This window comes from Atta cephalotes (assembly GCF_000143395.1).
Source record: "Atta cephalotes unplaced genomic scaffold scaffold00033, whole genome shotgun sequence".
Classification (NCBI taxonomy): Eukaryota; Metazoa; Arthropoda; class Insecta; order Hymenoptera; family Formicidae; genus Atta; species Atta cephalotes.
The window spans coordinates 1,136,958-1,147,377 of NW_012130097.1; the positions used below are offsets into that span (position 1 = coordinate 1,136,958).

General features: G+C 34.0%; 1 protein-coding gene across 1 annotated transcript in view; it reads left to right on the forward strand.

Annotated features, from left to right (window-relative positions):
• Window positions 1-10,420, forward strand: part of LOC105621349 (division abnormally delayed protein) — a 56,139-nt gene that overhangs the window by 26,656 nt on the left and 19,063 nt on the right. The window contains exon 5 of the mRNA XM_012202814.1: window positions 6,288-6,577. Coding sequence (XP_012058204.1) covers window positions 6,288-6,577 — 290 coding nt within the window. The remainder of the gene's footprint in view (window positions 1-6,287; window positions 6,578-10,420) is intronic.

The window sequence follows — 10,420 nt, forward strand, 5'->3', positions numbered from 1 at the left end:
ATATATATATATATATATATCGAATTCTTATCGTTTTTATCTATGTACATTAAAAGATAGAAATATTAAATATTAATTTTTATATTCTTGTACATTAATTAATATAGATCAATATTTAATATATTCTAAAGTTGAATATCTATATATTTTTATTTATTAATATGAGTAAAAATATTAGATAACATCTAATGTATTACATTCATATTAGATAAAATAATAGATGTTGATATGAATTTTCTTCTTCAATTTTTCAAATTTATTTAATCGCTATATAATTGTTCCTTTTTTTACACGAAAAGAAATTTGCTAAAATATTAAAAAATTTAGCTAAATACAGATCTGAAAATAAATGTATCAAAATAATTATGTAGGACACTCAACTGATTATTAGAATATTAAAATTTTTTTACAGTGGTATATGGCTCATTTGCACGTTTGAGTTTTCTATACAATCATTTTGACAACAAATTATTTTTAGATCTGTATCTACCCACATTTTTAGATACTTTAGCAAAATCCGTTCTTCCGTGTACACGTAATTTGTAATATAGATAGCACTGATACCGCTATCTTTTCAGGGTGATTTAGAAATCCAAATTTCTAGCTTCCGGCGTAGAAGCTTACAAGTAGCGATTAATGATCGCTCTTCATGCGGCTCTTTCTGAGATCGCCGTGATATATTCGGTGCGAGTCGGCCGAGCGTGATCGGGCGCGGGCGCGTTAAGCGATAACATCCTGATCTTCTAATCCGCCTCGTTTGTCCCACGAGTGAGAAACGGAACTCATTGTCGCCATTTGCCGTAGAACGGGTCAAGGGTACAGCCGGCCCTCCTTGGATAGCAAAAGTATCGCGCGTATGCGAATAATAAGGGACACGCGCGCGAAATTTCTCTCGATAAAATTCCGCGCGTGTTTCGCAGCGAAGATCTATTCTCGCTGATTGTGTCGTCTCATTCGTCCAGTTTGACTCTCTCTTTTCTTTTTTCTTTCTTCAGTTAATTTTTTTTGCAATGCACGCCTATGAGACCATTTGTATCTGCCCCTTTTGGACAAATATAATCCTTCGTTTCTCGCAATTACGTCATATCTCGGATGATGGAATTAAGCCGATGAAGATATTGCATCATGGATGATTATAAGGAGGGTTCTTTTGGAATTCCAAACTTTCGATTTTTAACGCGTACATCTTTTTTTTATAATAACATTATATAAAATTATATTAGTTGTATATTAGTTGTTATAAAAGTATATTAGTTGTGTAAAATTATATTAATTAATTATATTAAGTGATTGTTTTGTTTGATTTTAATTTTTAGAGGACGGGAGTTTATTTAAAAATTTTATAGGTTTTCCTTAAGATTTATAATTTGTTATTTCCAGAATTGGAAAGCAACGTGTTACTTATATTTTTTTCGTCGTTTTTCAGTAATGACTGAATAACGATGTTATATTTTCTTATTTGTAACGTTAATAATAACGAATATAATAATTACTTTCATCGTTTGTATACAATTTATATATGATGTACTCTCTAAATCTGAATCAGTGGATAGTCACTAATTACCCAGTGGCATACTTGGCACTGATAATCACTAAAGTTCAACTAAAAAAGGAAGAATATTTGAGCATTAATAACTAAAATATTGATACTTGCATGTTAATTTTAATCTTTCAATATTTAATTGAATTTAAGCACTAAAACAAGATTATTTAGATCACATGATAAAAATTAGCTAGATTAGGGATCTTACATTTAATTCAATGATTATCAGTAAAATTCAACTAAAAAAGGAAGAATGTTTGAGCATAATTAAAATACTGATATTTGCATATTAATTTCAATCTTCTAATACTTCTCACACTACATTCACTGAATTTATGCATTAAAACAAGGTTAATTAGATCACATAATAAAGATTAGATAGGGTAGAGAGCTCACATTACTGATTACCAATGACATACTTGACATTGATATCAGATATTTGATCATTTATTATCCACTGATTCAGATTTAGAGAATGTTAAATTTATTAAAATCTTAATTGAAATAACCAACATTTAGTAAATTTGATCAAAAATTTAGTAAATTTGATCTAATAAATTTAATAAAAATTCTGGATCGTTCATTTTCCACCAAAATTCCAGTTGATTCATGAGTGAGTGATCAACACTCTAAAAAAGGAATCAAAATTTGGTGAAAAAGTAACAGAAATTATAATTTGTTACTTTTTAAAATCAGTAGCGAATAATAGTAATCGCGAATAATTTTTGTGAAATTATTTTCCTAACTCTGAATTATTTCGTTGTATCCTTTTTTTCAAAATAAGATAATGTTTCAATATTATTATAGTGGCTTTTTCGTTCTATAAAAGTTAATATATTTTTTATATTTATATTTTTATATTTTTTTTACTATATATTATGTATTTCATATTTATATTATATTTTTTTATTTTATATTCTATTTTTTAAAAACATTTTTTTCTACCATTTAATATAATTGGTCTTTAAGCCATTCAACTTTACTAGAAAAGATGTAACATCTTTATCTGTTCCTCTTTCTCCGACAGGAAGCAATGAAAGAGAAGTCATTAAACCATCAAGTTAAATGATTTAAATCAGTTATATCGCAGATACAGTTAAATGCCAGTCTTATCTGCATAACTATATTTTAGAATTACTGCCGGTTATCTTCTTTTTTCTAGAATTAATAAGAAATAAAGATTTCTCATTATGAGAAGTCTTTTTCTTACAAAAAGCCACTACTTAGTTTGATTGCATAAATCAATATAATTGATATAATCCACACTGTCAATTATATAATACTGTTAGTTCTTTTACGAAGCATAATATCGCAAGATCGCATATTTGCAAAATCACAGTGAGACAGTATTATCATTCTACTCGTTTGGAAGTCTTCTCACGGTAGATGCACAGCATTCCAAACTCGCTCCGTGTTTCGTCCATTTCGCTCGAGTAGAGAAAGGATCGAGAGAAGGAAGGATGGAGAAGTCGCGTCTCTTGGAAAGAGAAGGAAGAAGGACAGAGAAGGAGAGAAAGAAAAAAATGAGAAATCGAGAAGACGAGAGACGAGAGACGAGAGAGCGAGCGACGTTTGAACGCCCACGCGTGCCGTCTTAATTACGCTCGGCCGGCCGGTTTTACGATTATGCCGCCTCGAAGAGTCCGAAGAGCAACCACCGCATTGCCGGGGCCCGGGCTCCTTTTATGGGCCGCGTTAAAAGTAATTAGGACAGAAAGGCGGCGCGAGAGTCTCGCGGGAGAGATGTCAATGATAATTTTAATGATTATTGTTTGAACGGCGGCGCGGCTGATAAGGTGATAAACGCTCTTGATTCGTATGTTTTGATTCTTAGTAATGATAAAACGGATTCATTGCCTATCGTATGACCTGGTAAAAATCACAAAAGCAATCTTCCTGGGTAACTATTGCCACGATGTGAATGTAATACTTCATGTGAAATACTTAGTGAAGTTCTTGAAGCATTGCTTATTGTGGTCTTGAGAAAACTTAAGGAACTTCAGTGTGATATAAATAAAGGAAGTACTTTCTCTTGAAGTATTAAATTTTGATTTTAATGAAATTTTATATGTATAGGCACATAGATGTATGTAGAAATATGAATTGAAGTGAAAAAACAGTTTTAAGGGATGAATTTTCATTCTTTATAAATAAAGCAGTTTAGCTTTTTTTATTATATCTCAAAAACGATTTAAGAAAAGATTTTGTACATAAATTTTATAATATAATAAAATTACCTTTATTAATTCAATAATATTTTTTTTAATTTAAAAAATATGAATTTTAATATAAAAAATATAAAAATGAAAATATGAAAATAATTAGTTTCGAAAAGTATTATCGATGTGGATAAATAAAGAAAATTTTATAAAAATATGTAATTTACCAAGTTTCAAAATCAGAATTTGACATTTTCCGAAGTTCTTATTTAAAGCATCATATTTTGATTTTGTAAGAACTTAAAAAACTTCAGTATGATATTAAGTCAAGCAGTGGATAAATGTTGTATTGATGCATTAAAAATAATTCACTCAACTAACACATTTAGCTATTTGTAGATTTGGTCAATTCAACAAATTTTATTTGATTGAATTTAACCGTAGTCTACTTAACATTGAACAGTTTGTTAAGTAGACTATGATTACATTCAATTAAATGAAATTTTTTGTTGAATTAATCAAATCTGCAAACAACTAAATGTGTTTAGTTCGTTGAACAAATTTTTGTTCTCAGTGTGGATGAGATTAATAGTGACGTTAACAGTAGATTTCAAAAAGGTGACGTGAATATTAAAAGGAATTTACAAGTTTGTTATGTTGATTGACGAGATTAATAATTATAGGTATAATCGAAGATGATAAAAACGAAACGAAATTATATGTTTGATACATGAGATTAGACGATGTAACTAGGAACGAAGCGATAAAAAGTACTTTTATACCAGAAAAGAATTTTAAAAATTCTCGAAATCCATTGGCTGTCCGCATATAAAACACATTTATGAAGATAATTAAAATTATGACCAATGTATTTCTTATCGCGATTTGACTTTTAGAGAAGACATTTTCATCATTGCCTATAAAGGATAACGACGAATTTCATAAACACATAAAATTTCGAAAAATAAAAAATCTTATTTCAAACGAATTGACAAACAAAAATGAAGTAATGGAGCGGAGAGACGTGTTTTTTTTTTACAAAATTTCCATAAAATTTTCCATAAAATCGCAATCGACGAATGAACATTTGAAACAAAAGCAGAACCGTTTTCGATTTGAGAGATAATATTTTTCTTCTTTTTATAGTAGCAGAAAACTTTCGTTCCGAGCGAAAACGCTTTTATCTTTGTGATCGAGCTGTACGATGACGCATAGAAATGTTATAAAATATTAGGGTACACAATGCGAATCGATCTGTTATAAATTCTGTCTTCTTGGCGAAATGAAATCAGTAAGAATTATTTCTCGTTCGTCATAGAATATACGATTCAATAATTTCGCCATTGCGTGATTGCGTTTGTAAACCTTTACGTGATCCATAAATAGCAATTTACAACTTAAGCCGGCTGAAATATCGCGAGTATCTGTACGTGATCGTTGTGAATGCACCTTAGATTACCTCGGGACACGTAATACACGTACACGTGGCTGGCGTGCAGAAGAAGACGAGAAAAGTTGCGCTTTTGGCAACGCCATGTTTCGGAGATTTGGACATCTCCGACAGACATTACGCTATAAAAAGAGCCATGTTATACTATTTTCCGAGAAGTCTTGCAAAATCTCTGAAAACACCGTAAAAATATCATCATCAGCTGTCATAATGTTTCACGTGTTTCGCTGTGCTTTAAAAAATTGTGAATGCTGTGGCTCCGGAAAGAGCCCTGACTACCGGCGGTTTTGAAGCGGAGAAGAATACTCTTTGGCGACAAGATACTGCATGCGTGTGTACGCGCGTGTATGCCTTGATTAACGCGTGAACGCGCCGAAACGTGGCGTGACTCGGCCAAGTGTAAAAACTGTCAGGGCGCGTCGCCTATTAAATCGTCGAGAAATTGACACGTCGTTCGGAACAAGCAGTTTCGCAGGCGACACTTGCCAACGGACACGCCGTAGCTGGCAAAAGCTCTTACGGTGCTGATCTTTATGCGTGTGTCACATTTACCGTACCACTTGCAGCCAGGTGCAGCGGCATTGATATACAGAGTGTCACATTTTCGCGAGAATCGTCTCTCGTTGTATGACCTTTTTGATTTATTCCAGTTTATTTTTCTCCTGATTAAAAATCATCTGTTATGCCATTAACATTACTTTCGTTTCTTTTTTGTACAAATCGTATGTTCGATAATTGGAAATTTCTTATTTTTTTCATTGTTTATAATTAGAAACACTATTGATATCTGATTTATTGGCAAACATGGAAAAAACGATCCTGCTGAAGTATTTAAAAATTTAGCTACATGCAGATTTGAAAAGAATTTTGTTAGATTATCAAAAGAACACATAAGGAAATTCAAGCACGATGAGTAGTGCTGTAAAAAAGTTTGATATTTTAAGAAGCAGCTTGAATGTTCTACGTAATTATTTTGCTAGTGCAACAAATTTATTTTTAGATCTGTATCTAATTAAATTTTTAACTGCATGTACAAAATCTATCGCTCTTTCCATGTAGTTCAGTTTCTTATCTTGAGAATTATTTATCTCGTTACATTAATAATCAGCAGGATCGATGCTTTTGGCTATTTCAGGTGAGAAAGGTGTGTGGTCGTTCGGAGTTGCTATCGCCCGATAGCGAGAAAAGCCCAGTGTCCTCGGATGCAGCTGCGAAATCGTCCACGTCGTCCACTGGCGAGGTGCATACAGCTGCATCGTTGTTATCGTCTCACGCACAAGACAGCGTGCTGAACAAGTTGCATAAGCAGCTGGTTAACTTCCTGGCGAGCGTCCTCAGGTCCCGCATCTTCTATGGCACATTAGCGGACGCGATCTGCGAGGAATATCCCGACAAACACTGCTGGAACGGCGAACGTGTCGGAGAGTGAGTTGGTTCCAATAACTTTTTTGCCATAATTTTTTGCCATAATTTTTTCGTAAAATCAAGGTTGTCGATGTTTTTCTCTCGACATAAAAAAATCGCAAGGTGCAAGATTTATTGACACGGAGTCTTATTAAATCAACAATATTCCATTTCTTTGACATCACGTGTATATAATAACATTGGATAAATATAAGTTCACTCTAAACGCGTTATCGGACGGGCTGTTGCCGCAACAGAAGAAAAATGGTACAACGCTCATTCGGCCGCTCCTCTCTGGTCGAATGAATGCCAGCCGGGAATAAATGGGCGCGAAGGGTTAACAAACGCACGCGATTCGCTAATCGAATCCTGCCGTCGCTCAAAATCCAAGCCGCCATGCGGAATGCGCTTTCGTGGGAACGATCGAGGCGCGAAAGAAGCAGGCACGGTGAGGAGAGTGCGGGAGAATGGAACGCGAAGGTAGCTCTCTCGCACCCTTATTAATCAACCAAGCCGGGTGGCCTTGTCTTAAGATGCCCTCACACTGGCGCGGCCCATTTCTTCTTCCCACCCTACGTGGATCTTACACGCGACACCTCATTTGGACTAGAGTGATTTCCACTTAGGCTCGAGATATTAAGTGCTTCCCAGTAACGGAACATAGTCACATACTCTTGTGACACAGTAAGTAAGTAAGCCTATTCCTTTTAGAACTTCTTGCATGGTTCATCTTGTTTGTTTTCTTCTTCAGAAGAAAAAAGGAAGAAAGATAAATCGTGTAAGAACTTTAGTTAAAAAGAACATAGACTTAGTGATGCCCTGAAAAAGCAGTTTTGTTGAAGAATCTAAAAATTTAGTTAGATACAGATCTGAAAAATAATTTTGTTGGACTATCAAAACAGGTAGAACGACAAATTGATTATTAGAAAATAGAAAACACATCAAAAGATTTTGCAGCATTGTTCATCATGCTTAAGATTCCTGCAAAATTATTTTAATGATCCAACAAAATTGTTTTCAAATCCGTATGCAGCTGAATCTTTAGATTCTTTTGCGAAATTATTCTTTCAATGTACACAATGTCGATTTATTATAGCTGAAATGTGGCTTACACTTAAATAAATACTTAAATGTTGCTTTTTCTGCTGAACGTAATCATTAACAAGAATATTCAAATAACTGTCTATCTTTTTATTAACTTTAAATTTTTTTAATAATGAATTATATTAAAGGAATACTGAATGTTTATTGAACTATAAACCAATTATTAATAAAAAATGGCGATCAGAAAAAGGAAAGTAGCTAATAAGAAGACAAGGCATTCTCAGATAAAAAGGATGTGCTACTCTTGTAAATCTAGGGTGCGGTCCACTTAACCCTGCAAATAGTTGGAAGCATTCTTTGATTGGTCAATTCATAAAATTTTGTCTTCTAATTGATCAAACGAAGCATTTGCAGGGTTAAGTGGATCGCACCCCTAGAACCTTAGCTTGAACGAGGTTGATCGTTCACGCGCTGAATTATACCATCTCGTGATCGATAACGTGCTATTCGATCATCTAATCGAAACGCGCGCTATCCGCCGCTTAATTAACCGTCATGAAACGGAGAGAAATCAGACCGTTATCAGAGATCCAAGAGACGAGACGAGCGCCTTTATCAACCATTGTCCACAGCTGCTGGAGATGCTGCTATTCGACCGTGAAATGAGAGTATCATTGAAGCGAGAGAGAAAACGAGTTTCGGACTCACCCTGGCGATAATACATGTATAATCGATCGCGCAGAAACTGAGGATAATCGAACAGCGAACGTCGAGCGTAAGCAGAATGTCTAAATGAGATTCCGTATATTGCAATGAAGGGATGTCTGAAATGCCACGTACGCACGAAGCACGATTTGTTAATTTCATAGACTATAATAGACAGCACGCTTCCATTAGAGAGGTGAGGATAACATTAGTAAGAGAGAGCAATAATAATCAGATACTCTCTCCAACATATGTTGAACAAGGAAAGCATCTGATCAATTATTATTTTTTTTTATACGGAAAGAATGGTTTTGAAGCATTAAAAAAAATTATACTAAATTAAATTAATTAAATACAGATTTAAAAATAATTGAACCATCAAAATAATTATGTAGCTTGACCATGATGAGCAATGCTAAAAAATTTTTTTATTCTTGCAATCAGCTTGAGCGTTCAATAAAGTAAATCTGTATATAGTTAAATTTTTAGATACTTAACAAAATTGTTCTTTCCATGTACTAATGTTGTCCTCAAATCTCCAATGGAAGCGCTGTTATGTACAAGATATAATGTAATATTTTAAAAGACAGTAGCAACTGTCCTTGTTTAACTAACTTTATTTTGAACAAGTTGTGCGAAGTAAAGATATGTTCGCTGCAAGAGACGGCTGAGAATAAGCTATTCCAAATCGAGAGAGATCTTGTTTTGTTCGATTAGAAGAGAAATTTTAGTTAAAAAATGATCAATGATGTGACGCGTTCTAATATTAAAAAATATCGATTTAATGAGGATTCTTAAAATGAAGAGAAGAACGTGAGGATCGATACAAGATGCAAAGATCTATTTAAATACGAAAAGAAGGCTTTTATTAAAGAAGACTTTTATTAAAGTATTTAAAAATTGAATTAGATAATTTAGCTAAGATACAGATTTGGAAATAATTTTATTAGATCCATCAAAATTATATAGGATGCTCAAGTTGATTGCCAAAATGTCAAAACTTTTTGCAGCATTGCTTAATGATGCTATATGATAATTTCGACATAAAATTATTTTCAGATCCGTATCTAGCTAAATTTTACTTTAGCAAAATTGTTCTCTCTGTGTAGGATTAGTAAGATCTGTTACACAATAAGGTTCACAAGCCATAAGAAATTGGCCAATCATAATTGAATATGAGAAAAATAATTGATTATGACTGATTAATTTCTTACGGCCCTATTGTGTAATAGGCCTGATTGTAGATCAGAAATTTGGGAGTAATTTGGGAGTCTTAGATAAAAATAAGTGTATGACTCATGAGGTAAGAATTTAAGCATATAGCAGGATCAAGGTTTATTAGGATACTTTATTAGAGTAGATTATATAATATATAATATATAGTCAGATGGATAATGAAGGTAGGCATTATTTTATAGAAATTTAATACTAGTACTAGCTAATTAATCACTTACTTTGAGTAAATATTAACAGTACTTTTAATACTAAAAATAAGTGATTAATTAACCAGTAGATACTAATATTAAATTTCTATGAAGGTTGTCTGTCGAAAAAATTATAAAATATTTCAAAGTAGAAAAACGTAACAACTCTCATCTCTATTATGTATGTAAACCTATGGTTAATGCGATGCCTGGAGCTTGCCGGCTGCGGCATACATATGTAACATTCCCGCGACAGAAAATGAAGTTTTCAGCAAAATGTTGCGCGACCTCCTACTATCTAGGCTCTTCAATTGTTCCCTTCACGCGTATCTTATTCTCTTTGTATTCCGCCCGGGTGGGTTCCGTGTAAACGTCACGCGCGAGGTACGCGGCGGAATCCTGCATGTATCCTGTAGATGCGATTTTACGGCAAGCCCGTGCTTCCTGGACTGCGGCAGCTCCCGCATCGCGAAAGCGCGGGACCACTGATAACGTATTCCCGGCAGATGCGGCCGTTAAATCTCCTGAAATCCAGGTTTACTCGAGCCGACGCTAGTTCCCGCGCGGTCACCGCTCGTATATGCACGGACGCGCACACGTGCTTACAAATATACATACACACCGTTCGCGTGCCATGGCTTCCACCGGAAGAGCTGCCCTCCCCCCCTCTCTCTCTCTCTCTCTCTCTCTC